The 22,901-nt window shown below is 41.7% G+C and overlaps 1 protein-coding gene across 5 annotated transcripts in view; it reads right to left on the bottom strand.

Annotated features, from left to right (window-relative positions):
• Nucleotides 1-22,901, bottom strand: part of MTCL1 (microtubule crosslinking factor 1) — a 107,329-nt gene that overhangs the window by 4,765 nt on the left and 79,663 nt on the right. For all 5 annotated transcript variants that reach the window (XM_031052989.2, XM_031052990.2, XM_013130113.3 and 2 more), the window contains 5 exons: nucleotides 19,333-19,500; nucleotides 13,453-13,707; nucleotides 9,073-9,378; nucleotides 6,408-6,439; nucleotides 3,268-4,822 (listed from right to left, as the gene is read on the bottom strand). In XM_031052989.2, the coding sequence (XP_030908849.2) occupies nucleotides 3,268-4,822; nucleotides 6,408-6,439; nucleotides 9,073-9,378; nucleotides 13,453-13,707; nucleotides 19,333-19,500 (2,316 nt within the window). The remainder of the gene's footprint in view (nucleotides 1-3,267; nucleotides 4,823-6,407; nucleotides 6,440-9,072; nucleotides 9,379-13,452; nucleotides 13,708-19,332; nucleotides 19,501-22,901) is intronic.

Raw genomic sequence — 22,901 nt, 5'->3', positions numbered from 1 at the left:
TTTACAATCTTAGCACAGTCTCAGAAGTGGACACAGCATCAAACAAACCAAACATTTCTATTCAGCAGAGAAACATATCTGATATATTTTGCTAACCTTGGTAGGGCTAGGGAAAAACCACATTTCTATGAAAGAGGAATAAAGCTATATTACCACCCCCCCCCCCCCCCCCCCCCCTTTGTTTGATTTCAAGAGAGAATTTCTGTTTTGGAAATCTTTAACAAGTGAAAACGTGACCAATATTTTATGTTGCTCATGTTCCTCACGCTGCTCATGCGTATGTTGCTCAGATTTCATGGAAGTCCTTTGTTTCACCCTTCTCCCTTGCTCCTATTTAACAGTGATGCTGGATGGGAGACTAAAACTAAATCAAAAGCCCTTTAACTCTGGCAATGCTTTCCCTTGCTTTTAACATTCCCCCTCCCATGCTGAACAGTTCAGTGGCAAGTGTGTGGCAATTGCTCTGCCCCGGTGAGCAAAGGGTGTAGCAGCTGCCCTCTCCTCTGTGGGTCTGTGTGGATGGTCCTTGCACAGTGCTGACTCTAGAAGTGGGTCTGACCCACTTCCAGGACTGCTGTGTAACCTCCATGATTTACAGCCATGGGAGAAAAAATGTCCATACAGCTCTTATGCCATTAGTTAGGTAATGCTAAGCTGCATTTTTAATAGTAATATTTATTAATACAATGATATGCAAGTAAGATAGTGCTTTAGTCAGTTAGTAGGATAAGACACTAGTAGGCTACACTGGGTGAATATGAATTTGCTTGTAAGCAGCTCTGGGCAACTTAGAAAATACAAAATTATTACTACCATGTATGCATATACATTTACTTGCACACATATATATGTATGTAAGCATATAAATATATATGTATGAATTCGGTTTCTTATTTGCAATAGGAATATAAGAGGAAATTATGTAACTAAACCACTCAGAAGGTCAATTTAAAGAAAAGCCACCAACAGGTGCTCCATGCAAGTCTAAAAGTCATTAATACACCACGCCATGCAAAACCAAGAAGGCATTTGGTGGTAAGAAGGTGCTTGTCCTGGCCAGAAACCAACAGGTGAGGGGCAGCAGAGCAGGGATCTATGAGAGGGTGGCAAGGGCAGAACTGACATGAGGCTGCCCCAAGCACAGCCACAGCCTGTCTCCTCCAAGATCATCATTTGCTGAACTGCTGTGCCTGGCTTTGTACAAAATGTGCTAAGTGTAACTTGTACAAAGTGAAATTTGTGTGGTCAGTGTAATCCATAAATAACCCCAGGCATCTGCAGAGTTGAAACATTTTTGAGGTTTTCTTTTCAGCAGCAAACCCATGCTCCATTAAGTACATCTTGCAGAGCATCACCTCACTGAAGGAAAGTTAAACTCCTTCTGTGAATGCCCAACACCTTCCTTTTCAATGAGTGCTCCTGAAAAATGACTGTTCCATCCAAAGATCGTAACAACCAAGTAAGTATTGCAAACAAAAACAAGTCTCAGCTCTAAGGCTTGAAACTCACAAAATTAGGCAAAAGATATTGATAATTCATAAAGAAGAGCAATTGTCTGCCTGGTTGATGGTCAATGAGTTTTAACCTCTCCATGCATCAAACTCAGGTACTAATGCTAGTTGTACTTTGCCAGCAGTGATTTGTGATGATGTGGGATGACATCTCTTTACCTGCACTTGAAATCTGCTGAGACATTTAAAAGATGCAGGAGGAGATCTAGAGTTTCAGGAATGCCTTGAAGGCAAAGGGGAGCTGAACCTGTAAGAGTACAACACACTTTCTAACAAGGACCGGTAGTGTTTTCTGAGTATTTAAAACTAAGGACAAAATGAAGAGATAGCTAGAAAGAGTCAAACAAATGAGGCTGCTTTCCACTTTTATTCACTCTGAGGTTTATGCATAAAGACCACTTTCATCCACTGTTATATATGTGCATGTGGTTTCTTTTTTTTATGTACAAACTCCCCTATTTCTATCTGTTTAAACTGCATATAAGGAATATATCCTCAGCTTTGGATTCTCTGCTCAGTAAAAAAGATCAGGTCCTCTGAGAAGAGCCTGTAAAAGAGGAACTGATCATCCATTGAGAACCTCCCCCACTAGTGCAAGGCAAACTGCAGACAAAAAGTCTCAGTACTCAGGTGCCCGAAAGGTCCTTCAAGCCAAATGTTGAGTTAGAAACTGGGGTTGGAACCTTCCCTTAAGGCTATCTTAAGGCAGGAGTGGTAGGAGTCAGCCCACTGAGGTGTAGGTGGGATGCCTGGGGTGTGCAGGGGTCAAGGAGGAGCTGCTGACCTGTAGTCAGGGCCCACCAAACCATCAGGATGTTAAAGGGGCAGCATGGAGCAGAGAGGATGATGGGCTTCTGCCCCTGACATCAGGAGCATCACCAACCAGCCAGGCACATGCCACTGCAGTGCTGTACCAGAAAGGCAACATGTGCTGGTAAAAACTGGGCATAATTCAGCTTACCTGGGCCTCCTCAGGGCAACACCCTCATAGGCACAGAAACAGGAGGCTTAGACACTGATAATGAAAGCTTTTGTCCATCATTGCACTCTCTTTTTTGTTGATTGCTCTAGCACGTTACTATACCTGAGACTCTGCCCCCAATACCTGCATATATTTGCTGAGAGAGGTGATGACTGCTCCACTCTTGAAAGCAAAATATCAATAAAGAGTTCTTAAACACTAAGTAGGTATGTGCTTAGACTAGTTGATTATATATTCTTTTTCTGATTTTCATGAGGCAGCAACAGGCAGTACCAAACGTCATGCCATTTAATCACATTCTCAGACCCAAGGCAAACTTCATCAGATACATCCAGAAAAGGTATGCTGAAAGCCCTTCAGGGTACTGACACACACCTGTAAACACCCATTCTTGTGTAGGAGTCTACCTTTCCATAAAAGAGAAACTGACTCAAACCCTAGAGCATCTGTAACATGTGGTGTGACAGAAACCTCTTATCCCAGTCATTCAGGGGAGAACCATTTCTATCCTGTAAAGACATCTTTATCCTATAAAGGATAAAGCTCTTCTGATGCTTTCAAGCCCGATAAGCTGTCAAGATAGAAACTCAATTCTTTAATGAGTTCTTCAGTGACTAATCCAATAGTTTCCTGACTGGAACTCTCTGGTGGTACCACAATAGGACTAGGATATTCATTGTAAATACTTACTAGGACTGCAAGAGATCTCATAGTGCATTTTTTTCAAAGAAGAGTGCATTTAGCTATAGGAGGAAAAACAAACAAACTCATTACCTCTATGGACCCTGGATCTACTTTGACAATTTCTCCTGTGCTGTTGTCATTGCTAAGATTTGGTGGGCTGTGTGAAGGTAGCCTTCTCTCTTCCTTTAAGGCATGCTCCAAAAGTTTCTTATTCAAGATCCTGGCAGCATTTTCTGTAAGTGTGTACCCTGGAGGAGCAGATAAGTCCTGTCTGATACTTGTCACCTCAGTCCCTTCTTCCTTTTGTGTCTCTGTCCCCAACCGGAGAGGACTGGGTGATCTGCCACGGGCATTTGTACATGGCTCCTGCACTGGGCCCAGTTCTGGTCTGGGTTCTGCTGACCTGGACCGGCTGCTCGACCTGGGGCATTTTTGGAAGTTCTCATGAAAGATGGGGCTATGGTCAATAATGTTGAACAAACTGGAGAGGCCATCGTTGATAGTGGTGTGGACAGGACTCTCCCTTGTAGTAGTTGATCTAGCCCAAGCGGACTCACTGAATCCTTTCTGAGGTGTGCCAGGCAAAGTCCGGTTATTTGGCTGGTCTGATTTGGGAAGGATTTTTCTTTGCAGCTTTGGAGAGCCATATTTGGGGGAGCAGCATGTGCGTTCAAACTTAGCCTGGACCTTTTCAATGACAGGGGTCACTTGCCTGCTTCTTAGGCTCCTGGATGGTGAAGAGACAGGCGTGGACCCCCCCTTTGGTGTCAGACACTTGTGTGGACTGCTGGTGATATTGCGCAGGGTTTCTGTCTGCAAGCCAACACTGATGGTCTGGGTGGTCTGCGTCCCTGTCGTTCTCATACCATTGGTTTGACACGCAGTGTCCTTAAACTGAGGCTCTGTTGAATTAGAGCGTATTGCGTTTCGGACAGAGAAAGCGACCTCCTTCATGTCATCACTCATATTTTTGGACATCTCCAAGTTGTGCAAGGGTGAGGCAAAGCCCACAGTAGTGCAAATAGGACGTTCAATGGGATGAATACCACTCTCCAGAAAATCCTTATGATGTTTGGCCAGGTCACAAGACCATCTTCCAAACATATCCGAGGAAGCACCTTTTGTCTCAGCTACATTCCCCATAGCTTTGGTCACAGAAAACAGGAAGTCCGGCTCAGCCTGGTTTTTCCCTTCGCTGCCATTTATCACTGAGTTATCAAACCTACGGACAACCGGTGGGCTGTGAAACACCCGAACTCCCATTTTTTCAGTTACACCGTGACTCCTCGCTGGCTGCTTCTGGCAGTGCTCCGGGCTGGTCATGGTGTTAGTTGTCATAGTGACACTGGTGGTGAGGTACCATGATGATGCCTGGAAAGGATCTGAAGCAGGATCACTCCCAGCTTTCCCAATTTCTGTCCTTTCAGCCCAGCCATCTGCAGGCTTCTCGCTGGCCCCACCATGGTTCCTAGTGTTACTGTAATCCCAGTTTTTGTTGAACTCCTCGATGTATTTCAAATCATCAGGAGACAAGGGAGGGGTTAGGTCATCTTTGCTGCTGGATGAAGGCAAGTTTTTGTCTGGTAGGAACGGAGAAATATCCATCAGGCGCTGAAATTCTGACATGGAAGAAACGGACATCGCCCTGGAGAGGGGAACATGAGAATGTCATTTGTAGGCTTGGAAACTCGTATAGTGATTTATTTTCAGCAGTAAACTAACCCAGAAAACCCAACTTTCACTATCTGCTTATAATAACAACCATATTAGCTGTCTCTTTCACTAATGTTCCCTTTTATTACCCTCAAAATAGCTGTGAAATTCAAGCATTCCTGATGTGTCATTAAGCGTACCAAATTAATAGGTTTTAATCTACTGCTTTCTCATGGATTACTCCTTGGCAAATGTCTGAAATACAGGAACAGTAGAAATATGGGAGCAGGATTTCAGAAATACACCATTCACAGAAAATGAGCATTTGTGACAGTATGAGGAATGCTTTTTGAAGCAAGTGTGGAGTTTTTCTGACTTGCTGGGAAATCAGCAAACCCAGCCCCATTCCTGAGGTTGCCCAGGCTGCATGGCTGGTGCATAGCGATGGGGGACATCCAGCCTAGATGCCGTTACATTGAACTGGTTTGGTGAGCTGCACTTGTGCTAAAATTCAACCAAAGGGAATTGCTATGTGATAACCCTGGAATTTTGGCTTTCCTGCATTTTGCTAGTTTGTAGAAATCACAAGCATCCAGCTGAGCTGTCCTACTGCTTTGTTTTAAACAAAAATAACAAAAAGGCAGCTTTCTGAATGAGACTACTTAAAAATGCAAATGAGTGTAGTTATGAGATTCAGCTCAATGAGGTAACTCAAGCTGGGTGAGGTTTCAGCAAGCAGTGGTTTAAAATATCAGTGATCCACAGGATACAGCAAAATAACACTGAGTTTTTAATCAAGAGCTCCAGGTGCAGTCAGGGTTCATCAATGTTAAGGACTTAGGTGAGACCAGGAACGCTGTTTTGAAGTGGATCTGCTGTTCAGATGTTCTGGTTTGCATCAGAAGCTAATTCAGAGAGAATGGGCTGGGTTCCTTTGGGATGAAAGTGAGCTGGAAAGCACAAGTAATGCACTCTAGGCTTAGGTCAGTATTTAGCCCATGGGATGATACCAGACTAGTCCAAACCAAAATATCCCTGACATGCAGGGGTATGTCATGTCCTCAGCACTAACTGTATTCCTCTATCAATGACTGCAGGTCTGAACTATTTTATAGAATCATAGAATGGTTCGGGCTGGAAACGACCTTAAGATCACCCAGTTTCAACCCCCCCTGCCATGGACAGGGACACCACACACTAAATCCAGTGTCACCCAAGACTTCATCCAACCTGACCTTGAACGCTGCCAGAGATAGAGCATTCACAGCTTCCTTAGGCAACTTGTACCAGTGCTTCACCACCCTCACCGTACTTGCTAAGGTAGGTTTAGCCTTCAGTGTAAGCTGCAGCTTTATGCCCTTCCATACAGTTTGATCACTGTACTACACAGCTGAATGTCGTCCAGGTTAATCAGAGTAGAACAGAAGCATATTGAGACAAATTAATCCCTGGGTAAATCTATTAATCTGGATCATAGGCTACTTAGGAAGTGGCATGGCTATGCCCCAGGTCTGTGGTTTGGCAGAGCATCTGGGAGCTCAGCATTTGCTGGGTTTTTCCCTGTAAGTTTTACTCACCTTTGAAGATTTCCTTTGTGTGTTTCTTCCTCCTGAAGAAAACCAGAAACAAATAGGACAAATTATTTCTGAACCTGTTGGTGGCATCAGCTTGTGGGCATTTTGCCATTCATTTCCAATTAGTTGTACCAGGTATGTTTGTCTCTAAAAAGTGCCTGATTTTCCCTCTGATAAGGAATCTTAAATTGCCGGTGGGAATATTTTTCCCCATGTACACAGGAATGGACAATCCCATCACAACCACAGGCTGCACAGGAAAACCTGTATCCCAAATCTACAACAGCCTTGAGCTGTTATAGTCCTGTGCATCACAGAGGTAAGCTGCAAATGGCTTTTTTCCCCATGTACAATGTATTGGTTTGGACCATATATGTGTGAGTGAATTTGTTCTCTGAAGGTAATCTGCTTTATGCCAGGATCTGTGCTGAAGTAAGAGATAAACCAGGGTCCTTTGACATAAGATTTCATTATATATTCTCTAGGAACTAACAAATGGCACCAGTCAAAACTCATTAAGCTAACTACATTAAATGTGCAGGAAGACTGTTACTTGTTTCATAGTAGGGATACCTGCAGCTTGCTAACAACATTAAGATATTTTTATGGCAATTATTTCCCTGTGACAATTCCCATGAGTTGGGTTTTTTTAAATACATACTTGTGAAGCAATTGCACTACAGTTACCATTTAACTGTTTGCTTATGTTTCTAATAAACTATAGGGCATACAAAATATGATCAGGAAAAAAAGAGTGTTAGTACTCATGAAATTGGGAACATTATCAAATACACACAAGTGTATTTCAAATTGTGACTATTCAAAACTGCACTGCTTAACTCAGCAGATACCTCCATGGTATTTATTCAGTCAGGGGTAAAAATAGCGGTAAATTAATATTCCTTGCATTCACTTTGGTGTAAGTCTGAAATAATGTTTGTGGCTTCAGTGGAGTTACTGCAGAGTAAATCTGATCTGACTGGAGAATCAGGCTGAAGGCTGGATTGCCTCTACTGCAGTTAGTACCATGAAGAAAATACTGCGGAGAGGAACAGTCAGAAGGCTGCTGTTGCCCCTGTGTATCCTCACTTAAGCTATTCATTAAACTCCAATCAGGCTCACATGAGCAAACCCTCTGAGGGAAAATGACTTTGCCCAGGTTTCACTAAAGCATGCTTTGAAGGAATGAAGCTATGCAAATATCACCAAGGACCAAAATTTGCTGCCAACACTTTTGTTAATGGCAGTTAATGTCTGAAAAGCAGAAAGGGGGAGAGAGAGGTCCCTTCTTAAATATCAGACTGAATCTGAAGGAAAGGAAACAGCAATCAACGTTAAATACAAAACATGTATCCCTGACACTGGTACCAACATTCTTCACTGGGCACTGGACATGTATGAAATAAGAGCTAAGAAATAAGGAATATAGGATCCCACACTGCTATTTTTGGCACTGAGGGAGGAAAATCTAACTGGAATACACAGGAAACTACAGCTACTTAAAATGTAAGCAGGGTGGTCACATTTTTTTCTTCTCTTAATCTTTTTACTCTTCTTCCCCTCAAGAAAACTTGGTTTCCCAAACCTTTACCTTAGTTATACACCTCAAAGAAATGCTTGGATTAAATTTTCCCAGGTTAAGGCACACCAGTGAACCTGGTCCTGCAGAAATCTGACTTGTTGACAGACTCTTTTCCAGACTGGTCAAATTTTTAAGCTAGAACACACAGGTACAACTTTGACTGGGAAGCTTTGACTTCCTTATTCGCTATAATGAGTACACTCAATATATCCATTCACATGCTCAGAGCAGAAACTGAATGTGTAACCCACGTGCACCAATCTGAATTTTCAGGCAAAAAGAAGATACTCAAAACCTGCATCATGCAACTTGCTGCCTTCTTGCTAACTAACTCCTGTCAGTCTTCAAGTGCTTCTCGTTGTGTAACAGCTACTAGCATTTAAGGATCAATAGAAAATAAGTGAGATATTAGTGTTTTTAAGTGGTAATGTGTTTTAAATTTCATAGGAACCATCAAAGTGTACAGTTGTGATTAGTGTGAACACTCTAAGTGCTACTAATGTCACACGCCAGTTCACAGGCTACTTTGCCCCAGGGTGCAGAGTACATTCACTGTGTCCCAATGGCATCACTTAGCACTGTATTTTACATCTTTACAGCTTTCTGATGTGATCCCAGGGTAGGTACTTTGCTGATGAAGAATAACTTTATTTATTTAACGTCTCATCTCACTTACTCATGCTAATCTATTTAGAAGGCAACCACAACAGAACAACCAAAGTGCCTCTCTACAGCACTTACTGCTTTACTAATAAAATACAGCCTATGTTTGTTCATATAGGTGTATCTGGAAGAGATTTAAGAACTTCTAAACCAATATGTTGTGCCAAATTTAGTTATACCTAGTACGTATGGCCAGAAGGTGAGGTAATCTTTGGGACCTCTAGGCTGACTCCTAGTTTTACAGATGATTGACACTGGTCCAATAAGCTCATAACAAGGAATCTTGTCCATACCAAATTCACTACTGGGTAACTGTAAGCACTGCCTGTGTCATAGCATCTCACTTCCTACAGCAGGGATGCTGTACCAATTCTGACATAAGAGAGAACACACTGGCTTGATAAAAGGTAGAAGAGCACATACTTCCGTTAATCCGGTCAAGAATTTCTCTCGCTCCAGCTGCCGAGGCCGGGGCTCATCAGATGCATCGGGAGAATCAAGAGACAGCGATTCCAAAAACAGGTTTTCTGTGGCACTGCACCGATCGCTCTCCTTCAGCTTAGAAAGGGACCGATTCTCAAACTGAATGGCATCTGAATCAGAGTAGGATCTTGACCCCATTGTTCGAGGCACATGAAGGTTCCCCTGGGTTGTAAATGGACGAAGGTTACTCTCCTTCTGGTCACACAGAAAACCACCTCCTCTTCGTGGGCTCACTTCTTTCTGAAGCTGGAGACAAGACAAATCAAAAAGAACAGCTATTACTTAGGTAGTGCATGGCATTCTGCAGAACTCAGCCTTCCCCAGGAGTGTGGCACACGTGCCCTGGGGAGGCACCATGAGATCACCACCTGGATCCAAAGATGCTGGCTTTGATGTACTGGTCCTTCTGCAAAGAGGGATGTCTCTAGGACTTTGATATTATTACTTGTGGGATTTTGCGTGATTAAATGTGTATATGTATAATTTTATGTGTTTACACATATATGTATACATATATACACACTGTGTACATATACGCAAAGCAATGCATCTGTCTGTATTCTGAATCAACACTGATTGTTATTTAGGAGCAATCTTCATATGAGATCCTAAAGCACTACAAAGTAGAAGCTCAAGGAGGGTAAATAACTTGGAAGTCTCATCAAAACAAATAAATTTTTCTTCTTGTCAGCGATACAAAAGTTGCACTTTTATGTATATCACTTGCTTCCAGAGGTGGAAAATTCCACTTAACAGAAGACAAAGGCTTTTTATATAATAAATGGTCTAATCCTAATGCATGTCGGGAAAATTGACTATTTGTACAGATCAGCACTCTCAAAAGAATGAATTAGGCATGCAAAGCATGTTTAAAGAAAATGCATATTTATAGAAGGGCCATCACAGCTATTAAATCCACACTTTGCAAAAGCTGTGTGAAGAGAGGGTGAACCACTAGTGAAATTGCCAATCTGAAAATTAGACTATGTAGTCAACTTCTCCTTTAATTGTAAATACAATGAGATAGATGAATGACAGGAGGAATCTGATAAGTAACTGTGATGTTTTGCTAGAGAAGCATGCTAAAATTAATGAGAATAACCTGCAAATGCAAGTCATTCCCTAAGACCTCGGAGACTGAGAATGTACAAAACATATTATTTTAATCTTGTTGCATGTGTTTGAGAAAATAAATAGACATTGTATTGCCTAATGTAGGTCATAACATTTTAGGTCCCAAATGATTAAATTTGCACTTAGGCTGAAATCAGTGAGATTTTTGCTTGTTTCGGGTCTACAAACAGGGGAATGCATCTTCAGTGTTTTGCTGATGATATACAAAATCTGAAACAGTTTTATTAAAAGGAGCTAATTTAAGGTATCCTATATAGGTAGGGGCTGGAAAGCACAGCTCAAGAGATCCTGTGGTCCATTCCCCAGCATATAGGCAAGAATCTCAGCATGGAGAAATGGCCATCCCAGGTTTTCTGTATACACAGTTCTAATTGCAATCCCTTCCAGATATTCAGATATTCTATAAGGATAAGGATCTGGAAACCTCTATGAGAAAACAGTACAGATACTGGCTCATTCTCTGAATCTCAGACAGCTGACAAGAGAAGTGAAGAGAAAAATACTGGCCTAACATTTAAGAGTGATAATGATTTTGAGTCCATGTGTTTATGCCTTTAAGCACACAGGTGATTTTGCAGGTTTAAATATTTGCAAGAACACTGCGCACAACTAGCTTTAGGAGCACAGTGGAGGGAGATTCTCTAAGGGAAAACAAAGTGACAGTGTATTAAAAAGAAAAAAACCCACAACTTTGAGCTCTGAAAAAAGTAGGCCATCATGTTTTTTATATGCGGGCAGTATTCCCATAACCATCCAGGGTAAAGTAGTAAAGTATTTTATATATTTCATACATTGGTGTGAGCTTTCCTCTTACCATACATGTATTATTCAGGGGCTGTGTGAAAGCAGACAGGCATAAAGCATTAGTATGAAATTTGGCACACGCTTCTGCTATCTCTTAGATTCTGTTTTTCAAACATACACACTGGAGTAGTCTCCTCATCCTCTATGTATTGCCATACATGGAATACACACAGAAAAACCCTGGGGAGAAGGACTTCAGAGATTCACTAATTGTTTCCATATAAAGCAGGGCATAACTGCAATCTGAGAGGATATTCTACTAAAAGCCTGCAAATATTTGGAAGGTTCCTGTCACACAGGGAAATGTTTGATTATAAGCAAAGATGGAGTTATGAAGTTTTGCGGGCAGGTAGCCAAGCTTTCAAATGCTATTTCTGATCACTAGTCCTCTGAAATTAGCTTGATGTAATATTTTTCATTTCCTCTCTCTATTGCTAATTCTGTGTACAACGCTGTTGTACAGTAAATATATAGTTGAAGCCTAGAGATTTCAGAATAGTAACAAAAGAAATCAGCTCCAGGACTAGTTAAGAGCTATTTTGTAGGCTCTCCCAAAATGGCACTGAGACATTATGTCAGCTTTAAAGAGGATTAAAGACTAGGTAACATTAACAGGGATTTCTGTGTTGCTTCCTTAAATGTGCCCCATTTCCAGGGAATAGAAAAAGCAATCTTTAACCAAGTTAAGTCCCTCAAGCTATTGAGGGTACACTGAAGAGGTAATGTAAAACACACAGTTCACAGGAACAGCAGCATTAACATCCAAAGAGGTACCAGTGACTCTCTGGAGGAAAGTTTGTGTCCACATTCTTAATATATTGGGATATTTTCTGAGGGTTATTTAATTTCCGTTGTGCATGAGGAATGCACTGAAACTCAACAGTTTGAAACCAGGCCAGTCAAGCCATGGAGAACTAGGCACCTTCTGCCACTTAACCCTGGAAACCAAATAATGTGCATGAAGGGCTCTGCTACAAGCCTTTCTAGCTCATTAGCATTGGTTGTTTTATCTTTGGAGACATACTATTGGGCTGCATTATTAGAGGTAGCTCAAAAAGCTTCACGAAGCATACCTGAAACCCCTCAGATAAATGGGAAATTAAAAAATCCAGTATATTGTTCATTGATTTTTTTAAATCTAGAAGATCAAAATCACCTTTCTCTATCTGTAAAACCTTCATATTGGTCACTGCCCATTCAGACCTACACTTCCAGCAGTGATTTTAGAAATATCCATAAAGTACAGGATTTTCCTAAGTGCTTCTTTGTGGGTTTAACAGCCATAGTTTAGACCAAGGGTAAGTCTTGCACTCATAATGTTTACAGCCTGATGTCTTTTCTTTAGCTTCTTGTAGCAGCCTAGGCATGGGAACATGAGACACAGATAATGAACCCTTTTAAAAAACTGGTCATGAAGTTACACTGAGCTTTCATCAATTTAACCTGTGAAAATACTTTATGCTTTATCCAAGTGTAGTGCTCCCTAGAGAACATTCACAAATCTGGTGCCATTCCATTTCTGAGGTCCTAAGGACAGGAAGTATTCAGTTAATTGAGGACCCACGATTTCAGTTGTTTTTCTTACTTTTCCTGGAATGCATGACTCAGAGCTGAACAATGTTCAGTCAGAAATGATGTATTAATTCTCCCTTATTAAACCCTTTATTTTTTGTATGGCTTCCAGATAGGTAGTGTTTCCATTAGGTATAATTTGTCTCTAGTGCTGAGCAGATGAAAATTGAATAAGCACAAAAACCAAGGGGACAGATATGCAGTTATCAGATTTGCAAATGATAGCAAAGGTGCGCACAACATTTGTGTAACCAAGGTCAGATGTGTCTTCTGAATATTTAGTATTGATAGCTATTTACTTGTGATCAGTCCGGCCTTCGTGTTAACCCCTGGGTTCCTTTGCTAGAGAAAAAGAATTCAGTTGAGACCGAATAGTTACAGCAGCTGCATCTTTGGTGGCTAATTCACAAATGGACAGACTTTTTTGGCAGGAAGTTGTACATCAAACCTTGAATAACCCTGAATGTGGAATTGAGTGTTTTAGCACAAAGTGATGCATAAAAGCTTTCAAACAGAATAAATCGATGCAACCATGCCTGTCTGGGGTAATTGAAATGAGGCAGGAAATGGGCTTTAACCTGGAGTTGATTTCTCGTAAGTGGTCTTTTATAGGGATTATGAGCATTTCCCTTTTACTCCCTTGTGTATGTAAATTGTTTTGTAGCATGAGAAACACTGATGTAGCCAAGGAACCAAAATCTTTCCTGTGTTGCTTCTTAATATAGTCTTTTGACCTTGGTCTGAGTGTAGTAATAGTACAATGGCATGTGCTTGGAGCCAGCAATTCCTCACCCCAAGATGACTCTTTACCTGCTCTATCCTCCTGAGCAGCTCCTTCTTTTGATGTTCCCATTCTCTCCGGTCTCTATCAAGCCTGTCCAGGAGCTCCACCTTTTCCCTGTTCCAGTTCTTCTCATTGTGTTGGATTTGCCAGCGGAGGTCCATCACCACACCATGACTCTCAGCCAGAAGCTTCTTGTGCTCCTCTCTTTCCCTCTTAAAGGCTCCTTTTGCATCAGAAGTGAGGCCCGTTTCTCCTGAGGTGTTCTCACTCTTCCCTTCCAGCTGGCATTAAAGTAAAACATTACTAGAACATTAAACTTTCTGGGGTAAAAGCCTGTGTCTGACAATGAGTTTAAGATCTAACTCCACAAACATAATGGCAAAATTAGGGCAATTCTTAGATCCTAGGATCTCAATAAATGATTGAATATGTTCAATTTGAAAAAAGTTTTAAAATCAAGATGGTGAAAACCACAGTGAGTAATTTTTCAAGCTCTACCATATCATGCTATTAAGGCATCAGTTATGATCTTTCTGACGTGAATATGGGTACCAGCAATAAAGGAAACATAGAGGTAAATTTCAGCCTCATCATCATTCCTGAGACAATCGCCAGGACAAAGTCCTCAGCCAGTGCTCTGCTTTGTGCACCTGAAACCTAAAGAGAGTACATTCGTCTTCTGAAGACACTTTTCCCAGAACTACCCTCAGGAACAGTCTTATTCTACAGCTCCTCACACCTTCCAACAAGTGTGTTAGCAGCAGAAGGAAATGTATGAAGATCATTCCCCCATTTCTGCAGGCTCTGGTGTCTGAACTGATTTCTAGAGCAGTTAACTCATGTACTTTCCCTCCTCCTTCACTTCATGCTGAGATGTCAGCTCAACTGGATCAAAATTGCTGGACCAAGGTCATAGATTCACAGGAAAATGCATGCTTGATGGGGAGTCAGGAGGTCTCTGACCAATCCCCTGATTTCAGCAGGGTTGGCTCTCAGATCAGATTAGGTTGTGCAGGCTTTGCTCAGTTGGATCCTAACAAACCTCCATGGGCAGGGATTGAGCATCCTTTCTGGCCAACGTGGGCCACTGCTGGACTGTTGTCAGACTGAAATACGTGCTCAATGGTTCTGTGTAAGTTCTGTAAGTGTGTAAGAATTTAACCTTGAAGTCTGACCCTTTGACGACAACTCAGTAGATGTGTGACTCAGAATGGGATACATCTCTGTCCCCTAGCTCTACAGGTAAACTGATGTGAAAAGCAGTGAAAGCTCATTTCTGCCTCTGAAGTTAAACTTGTCCTCAAAAAGGAGAAGCAGCAGGTTTGCCGGGAAACATGCTCCTTCAGCAAGAGAGAAGGACAATACTTTCACCTTGCCCTGTGTGGAAAATAATCCCAAACTTTCTGAGCAAAGGGAAATTTAGACTGGGTTCAGGTGTGAAGCTTGCTTGTCTCTGCAGCAGCCTCCCCAAATAAATGGTCATTGCTTGGGTCATTTAAAAATGAACTGAGCTGCAGAGAACATCCCGTTACAGCCACTTGCATTGACAGGGAAATTGTAAAACACCTGCATCCTCTGCTAATGATTTCCAAAGTCCGGTAGTTTTCACATGGCCAACCAATCAACTGAGCAACCAACCAAAAAATCAATTATGAACCAGCAGCATTCTATTTCAACAAAGTTGACACAGTACCATCTTTCTCACGTTTCTGCTGTTTGTGCAGTGCAAATCCGTGGGACCCACAGCCATGTGTGAGAGCCTGTCTGGCACACAACTGCATGGCTTGGTGGCAGACTGGAGGTGTTGTGGGGCAGAGATGCAGAATGTTCCAGGAGAGACAGCTCTGTGCTGCAGATCCATGATGGGAGACACCATCCAGGACAGCATGGCTCCTCAAAAAGCTGAAAAGCTTTGCTTCCTTCCTACACCAGCTGACTGCCCATATGTTAGCTCAGCAATATGAATCACTTCTAGTTTCCAAACTCACCATTAACTTCAGGTAATTGCCTCTTGCCCCTTGCTACATCCTTCTTCTGTCCACCCAAAGTCCCCAGCTCCATTTTATGGTGCTGTGGGAGTCAAAGTTGGTGCTGCAGCCAGAGTCAGCAATGTTGACACCCATTCTTTTAGGTTTGTTTGCTTTACTTTTACTATCCTGTGACCCCCTACCCTGGGTCACTCTGACATGTTCCTGCTGGGTTACCTAAGTAGCTGTGACACTAAAGAATAATGAATTTCAGGAGTGTCACTGTAGAGCTGAGATCAGCCAAAATAACAAGGGACTAATGAAGTAAAGTCCATGCAGTTTCCTTACACCTAAGTCTGAAAGAAGGCTGTTTAGGACCTCTTCTTTAGGATATATTTAAGTAATCTTTTGATGACCTTTCACGCCCCACAGACTTCTCATCTTGCTACAGGAACTTTTATGGGAAGTTGCTGGAGTGTCTGGGCAAATCAAACTAAGTTGGTGTGCAGACTCAACTTTACAATTCTGCTGCCTTAGCAGTAGCTATGACTAGCATGCTAAGTTGCAAAGACCCACCAATGCCTGTGATAGACTGTTAAGCTGGTATGAAGCATGAAAATGCTAAAACCTACCTATAAAGCAAACAAATGTTCAGCTGCACTATATACAGTTTGTATGATTATCCTATAAAGCAAATTCCTTCTTCCGATTCTTTGACTCTCAAAAAAATTAGGAAAATGTTGAACCTCAGTAAGACTCATTCTCTCTCTCCCCTTATACCACTGATTTCTTCACCACCATGGGGCAAATTCTCAGCCTTTCAGTTAGCAAAAAAGATGGGTGGTGCAGCCTGTGAAGGGAAGGAAAGCTAAGAGAGGCAGTGGGGAGAAAGTAAGTGCTCCAGGAGACCAATATCCCAAGAATGCATGTCTGCCATTAGAGTGCAGTGCCCAAGATCCCAAAATACAGTAAGTCATTTTGTGCCGGATCATGGGCTCACCCAGACCAGTGCCCTGGCCCTTGCCCCATTTGAGAAGAATACAGGAAGTCTGTAAGTATGAAGATAACTTCGAGGCACCTTTAGAATAATGTCCTGGTGTTCAGTGATTTGGGACCTAAAACCTTCTTCAGTCAGAGGCAGTGTCTTTAGACTCAGAAGGCAGCTCTTGGTGCCAATGTTCCTGGCAAGGAGTCCTTCTGACTCTGTTTTGACAAAACAGCTCCAACCATAGAGGAAAGGTGGCTCCTAAGCATGAAAGTCTAGATGTGGCTTTTCTGAATCTGCTAACTATTAAGGGTGGCCAGATGTCTCTCCAAGTACACTGCAGCTTATATTCCTTCTGGGCATCCAAAAGGTGGACCATTGGTCAGAGTCCTAATAAGGGTCCATTCCTTACATACAAGTTCTCAAAGCATATGCAGAATTTGACCCCTCATACAAACTCCCTCCTTTTTCCAAACTTTTCTCAGTTCCCAGTTCCCAGAATACTGTGATTTTTCACTTACCCAGCTGGAGGCTGAGAATTACAGGGACTTGTATTGGCTCAGCATTATCACAATCCCATACTTGGGAGCAATATCATTGTTTCTTATCTTACAGACAATGCCTAAGGATCCTTCTGCCAAATAAGATGTACATGCATTTCTGACAGCCAAGACTTATTTTTAACGATATATGCAGTGCTAATGCCCTAAAGCAGCAAGCAGCAGTACATTGTCACCTCTGAGACACCGTGCTTTTGTATCAAGAGTTTTCTGTCCGTTTTTTCTTTCCTACACAGAGGATTGAAACATCAAAACCCAAAACTATTGCCAGTGACTATAAATTAGGAGTCGACTCTCTTGAGGGAAATGCTCTTGTTAATTGACCTACTGCTTCACAAAAGAAGTGGAAAACAGCAACAGGGAGGACAACAGTGGGGACTAGAAAAGTCTTGATTTTCTGTGGGCTTGTCAGGGGGCTGGCAGCTCTATATGAAACCTATGGTGGGAGCATTGTACAGCCCACAGCTTCATCACTACCAACCAAACCCATGAAATGATATTATGAGAGGCCCTGCTACCTACACCAACCTGACAGACTTAGCTATTTAAAGCTGTTTTTATGCCATGTGCTGGGCACAGAATAACAAAGGATGTTAACATGATTATATGTAATGCTGATATTTTACACCTTGTTCACTAGCTCCTCCCATTTTGATCCTGAAATTGAATCTATAGTGAAAACACCCCATACTTTGAATCTTTATAACTAGTTTGAGTTAAATGTATGTTTATCTTATTTCTATTTCAGGCTTATTATGCTATTTTTATATTCAGTTTTTTAATTACCTCCTTGTAATTGTGGGCACATACACCAGATCTCAGTGGGACACTTACACTGTTTTCCCTATCCTAATTGCCATTCTAATGACTGATGTGTTATCTTTCTGCTACTGCATTAGGGACCTGTTTTTACTGTGAAATAGAAATGTTGTGGGGAATTGGCTAAGGAAGACAGCTTTTTGTCATAAATATTGACTGTTTTCTTTCATTTCATTTGCTTGAAAAACTGTAAAAATTAACACCCATGGCTCAGTAATTACACTATGTTACATATTATTACCAGTGGAGCACTGAAGGCAGAAAAGAGCCTGATAAAGCCCCCAGAAGGAAGGGTACAAATCTTTCTTCTGAGCTGGAATGGCAGTGCCTTCCTAGTGCCAAACATCAGCCAAAGTGTCAGCCTGGGCATCTATCACCCACGAAAAGGCAAAGCATGCAAGCTCTAGATTGGCAGTTTCTTGCCAGACCTTCTCTAAGTTTTGCTCTTTGTTGCTATCTCAAGTTTAAGGTAAATCTGTCACTGTGATTTTATTCTGGGAGGAGCAAAAGTGGGAATTGATGTTGTTTCCTTTTTCAAGTGATCTGTTGTCTGGAAACGTGTGCACTGAGAAGCAGCTGCACTGAGAAACTGAATCTGTTGAGAGAAAACTGCTAAAACAAATGCTTCTTCCTTCATTCTGGGAAAGCAGCCTACAGTACCTGGGCAGGAAAAGCAGAGCTCGATTCTCAGCTCTGTGCGTCAGAGTGAGTCTCTGACGTTCAGTAAATCTCCTAAATGTACCACCCTCCGAGCACTGAACATTTTTATCGTATTTGTTTTCTGCAGAGAGGCTCTACAATTACAAATCTTTTTCTCAAGACTTGAATGCACTAATTCCCCCAACCCTCCCCTCTTCAGTGTGGAGAATTAGAACTTTTATGCCATCAGCTTTGGAAATGAATCCTTGTGGGGTTTTTTGCTGATTTGTTTTCATATTGCTTCAGAAACAGTGCACCTTCTGTGAACAGCTGTACATGACTTTGTACTGAAGCACCTGGCACCACATTTTATACACCTACTTTTAGCAGTCTCCCATGGCAGGTGACTATAGCTCTCTCTTCAGTGAGGTACTATCCATCATTAACCAGTAGCTTAGAATAGCTGGTTTACTATTAACATATTGATCTATCACTTCATTATTGTTAAACTACTCTTTCTCTCCTATGCATCAAATGCCACAGTTATGTGCAAAGGCACAGTGACAAGATAATTGTGAGCATGCCAACTCCAGGACATTTTTCTCTCCTATAAATACCAATAAATACATACACCTGCATGTCTCCTTGACACAGCTGATACAATACTGGCCAACGCTTCTGAGAAAGTACAGCAGGAACAGGTTCAGTTCCTTTGTCCCCACTTATGTTACACAGTACCTATTACATGAGCACTCATAATGGGACAACTCGAATCCACGAGACAACGCAAGAGGCAAAGCTTTCTCAAGTTTCAGGAGGGCTTTCAGGCACTGGGGTAAAATGAATAAATGTAGTCCCTTTCCTGCTGTCACAGATTTCCTGTTTCATTAAGAACCTCAGCCATTCTTTATTGGTGTCAGACACAGAGGACATTACCTGCTCGAGGTGACACTTCAGTTCAGTCACTTCCACCTCCCAGGCTGCTTTGTGCAGGGCGTACTGCTGCTGAAGCCCCTGGCGTTCACGCTCCTCATCCCGCAGCTCCGAGCGGAAGTCATCCAGCAAACCCTTCAGAGCATTCAGGAGCTTCCGACTTTCACTTGCCTGCAGTAACATAGCAAACAAAATCCTGTCACTGGATGGCTGCAGCCTCCAGTTTCAGTTTTAGGATGAAAAATGCCTGCACAACTACTGCACGGAAAAGAAAGTGCCTGGGCTAACTTTTGCAAGAGAAAAACTAAGAATAGCAATGCCTTCTGTGTCTACAGGCTGCCCAGGGAAGTGATCGAGTCATCATCCCTGGAGGTGTTTAAAAGATGTGTAGATGTGGTGCTTAGGGACACGGTTTAGGGGTGGTCTCGTCAATGCTAGGTTTATGGGTAGACTTGATGATCTTACGGGTCTTTTCCAACCTAAATGATCCTACGATTCTGTGATTCCATGATTCTACTTCTTGTTAGCCCTAGTCCTGAAGCACCCCTGAAAGCCAAAGTTCCTTAAATCACCCTGGAAAAGGCACTAAGCATCATTTTAGATTGAAGACATCTGTAATAACTTCTTTTTTAATACTGTACTCAAAGCTAGAGTATCATTCCTGAGGTTTGTTTGGTAGCTGGATATCTTATACATACAGCACCAAATGTCAAGTATTTGTAAAATACATACAAAGAAAAGGGACTATTTTTCAATGCTTTTGTTTTGTCACATAAAATTACTTTGGAAAAAAGAAGTGTGTTTTCTGAGCTGGGTATCTCTGTTAAGGCGTCTCACTAGACAGTACTTCACATTTCTGCTCAGCCCAGGCAGCTGCACACAGATCAGCTTTGCAGCAGCACGTTGTTGGATACCAAAGGTGCGAATGCCAGGCAGGCCACTTTCCCTCTCCAGATGGGATCAAAGAGTGCATTCCCATCCATGGCTTGTTGAGAATGTCATAGTCACACTGAAATGTCTGTGCTTTTGTGCTAGCCAGAAGCCAAGAATGGACTACCTTGGGACATACTTGACTAGACAAGTCAAATAAACAGATATTTGCAAAAATCTAATTAATTTTCATGTGATTTTTCTTTTTTTTCAAAGGCAATATATATCAAATTGTATGCAGACAACAAATCCGATTTCATATGCTTATCAGATTTTTGACACCACTGAACCCACCTTACCCACTTTCATAATCATTAATCAGACATAACATGGTGCCTTTTTCTTTAAAAACAAGCAAATGTGGTCTACTTTTTCCAAGCTATTTGATTCATCATACTAGATGTGGAAAAATGACTGCAGGTGCTCACTGGCTGACCTATAATCTGTTTGGGCTAATGAAATGTGATGGTGTATAACATGGGTTTTTATAAGGTACGTACCCACAGAAGCAGAATTAATTCCATTAACATTTAATGCCAATTAGTGTTTTCCTACTATACAGCAGCAGTCTCCATCATGCATATGAGATCACTTACTTTTCAATATGTAATGAGATTTTATGTTTCCACCATGAATTTTTGTGCTGATACCCAATTAAGGCTAAATTCACCAGACATCTCAAGCCCCTTGTGTAGTAATCAGAGTAAGAGCTCTTTTGAAGGTTTGTCTTTAGTGTCACAACTGGAGCTGCTACGTACTGAGCACATTAAAATCTGGCCTCATCCTCTTTAAAAACCCTAACCCCAAATGTCTATGAAGTGCTTTCATTCAAGAGCCACATTCTGTGTTTTCTGGTATGCTGCATAAAGCCTTCTCTGGCCAAGTAGTCTAAAGACTAAAGCAAACTACATCCCTCATTCCCATACATACATTTGACAGCTTGAAAGTCCTGTAAAATTAAATTTGCAAAGAAAGAAGTGATGGACTAGTACATATTGGAGCCAAAAGAGCATCACTGCAGGTTTGTAGACTACTGAGATGAGTGCATGTCTTATTTCTAAAGGCATTACATAAATGTCAGTGTTATGAGACAAGTACCCCAGGTGCCCCCTGGGCTTGCTGGGATTTTAATTAACTTGCCAATATAAATCCAATTTTGGTTACATACTTTTAATGCCTGCAGAGAAGTCTGTTTTTCATGACTTTGTATTTACAGTCTGAAGTCAGAGAGGGCTGTGACATTATTTTTTTCTGTGTTGCCAAACTGTTTTTGGAGAACAAAGTGCTTTTGAGACAATGTGCTCTGAAACATGACATTTATCTCTAGATATGCTTTAGATTCTTGCTGGTAAAACTGCCAAACAGCTTCTGCATAAGACTCATAGATACATAACAAGGATTGTTATGGTCTTCCCCTTCCTCCCAGGGATATTATACAGGCAGAAGAAACAGGTCACGGCTGTGATTCCCTGGACAGTCTCCCATACAAGGAGCTGGCTCTTTAGTACCTTACCAGTTGCTGAAATTTAGAGCATGGGGGAATCTGACAGATTCACAAGTGATCCAAGACAGGAGAATTACAAAAGCAGTTTGAAGTCTTCTTGTATCCACAACTCAAGATTTATAGATAAAGGAAACAACAACTAACAATAAATAAAAACTAATGTAGTAAACCACGATTAAATTCCAGGACTTTGGAGTCTTACTAAGTTGAGTCAGGGCAACAGAGGGAAACCTCCAGCTCCAGAAAATTGGGACCAGGGCAGTTGTTTGAAGCTTGGTTCTGCTTTTAATCACAATTCTTCTTTCTCTGAGAATTTCACTTTAGAACTTAGCCACAGCCTGGGCTTACATGCAGTTTAATAGAGAGTCAATTAAAACCACAGGGTCAAGAGTCAACAGTGAACAAGAACTGTGCATTTCCTCTGTCTAATCACAGATCTACTCAAAAGTGAAGCTGGATCTTCATGTAAATAACTTTAGTGCATTTAGGTCTATTGCTCTGGGCTTTTCCAAATAGCTAAATATTGAAAACAAATACTGTATGAGCAAAAAAAAGATTCTAATTGGAGTTGCTCATTGTTCCACATGTGTATAGCCTTTTTAATGCTTCTTCCATTGGACCACAGATGTGTAAACTCGCTTCTTATTCTCCTTCATCTTACACCATCCAACAGGCATCTCAACCTTTCTACTGCACTGAACACAAGCTGTTCCTCTTTCCACGGTTTATTCTCCCTGATCTCTTACTACACACATAGCAACACCAACATACAGGAAGACCGCCTCTACTGTGCCTTCAGCCAAACTCTTATCTCCTGCCCCTGACCAGACTTCCTGTTTGGTTTTTTAGTCTTGCCAGTTCCTTGCCTGACCCTTTCTGCAGTGTGCCTCAGGTAGAAGCCAAGGGGCAACACCATGAAGAGAAAGATGAACTGGCCCTTCTCAGAGTCCCCATCTCTGCCTCTCATCAACCTACCTTTTCCTGCCCTTTCCCCTCCACTATGCTTTCATCCCTCCACATACTGGCCACATAAAAATCAAAGGCAAGGGAGATGCATAATTTCCATCAAGTCGAGCACCTCAAATCATAATAATATAAAATTAAAGGCCTTGCTGAGTTTAAGGCCTCAGGCTTTACC

This window comes from Melopsittacus undulatus, chromosome 1, assembly GCF_012275295.1.
Source record: "Melopsittacus undulatus isolate bMelUnd1 chromosome 1, bMelUnd1.mat.Z, whole genome shotgun sequence".
NCBI classification, from domain to species: domain Eukaryota; kingdom Metazoa; phylum Chordata; class Aves; order Psittaciformes; family Psittaculidae; genus Melopsittacus; species Melopsittacus undulatus.
Note: the sequence above shows the minus strand (reverse complement) of the source record. Positions and strands in the feature narration are given on the sequence as shown.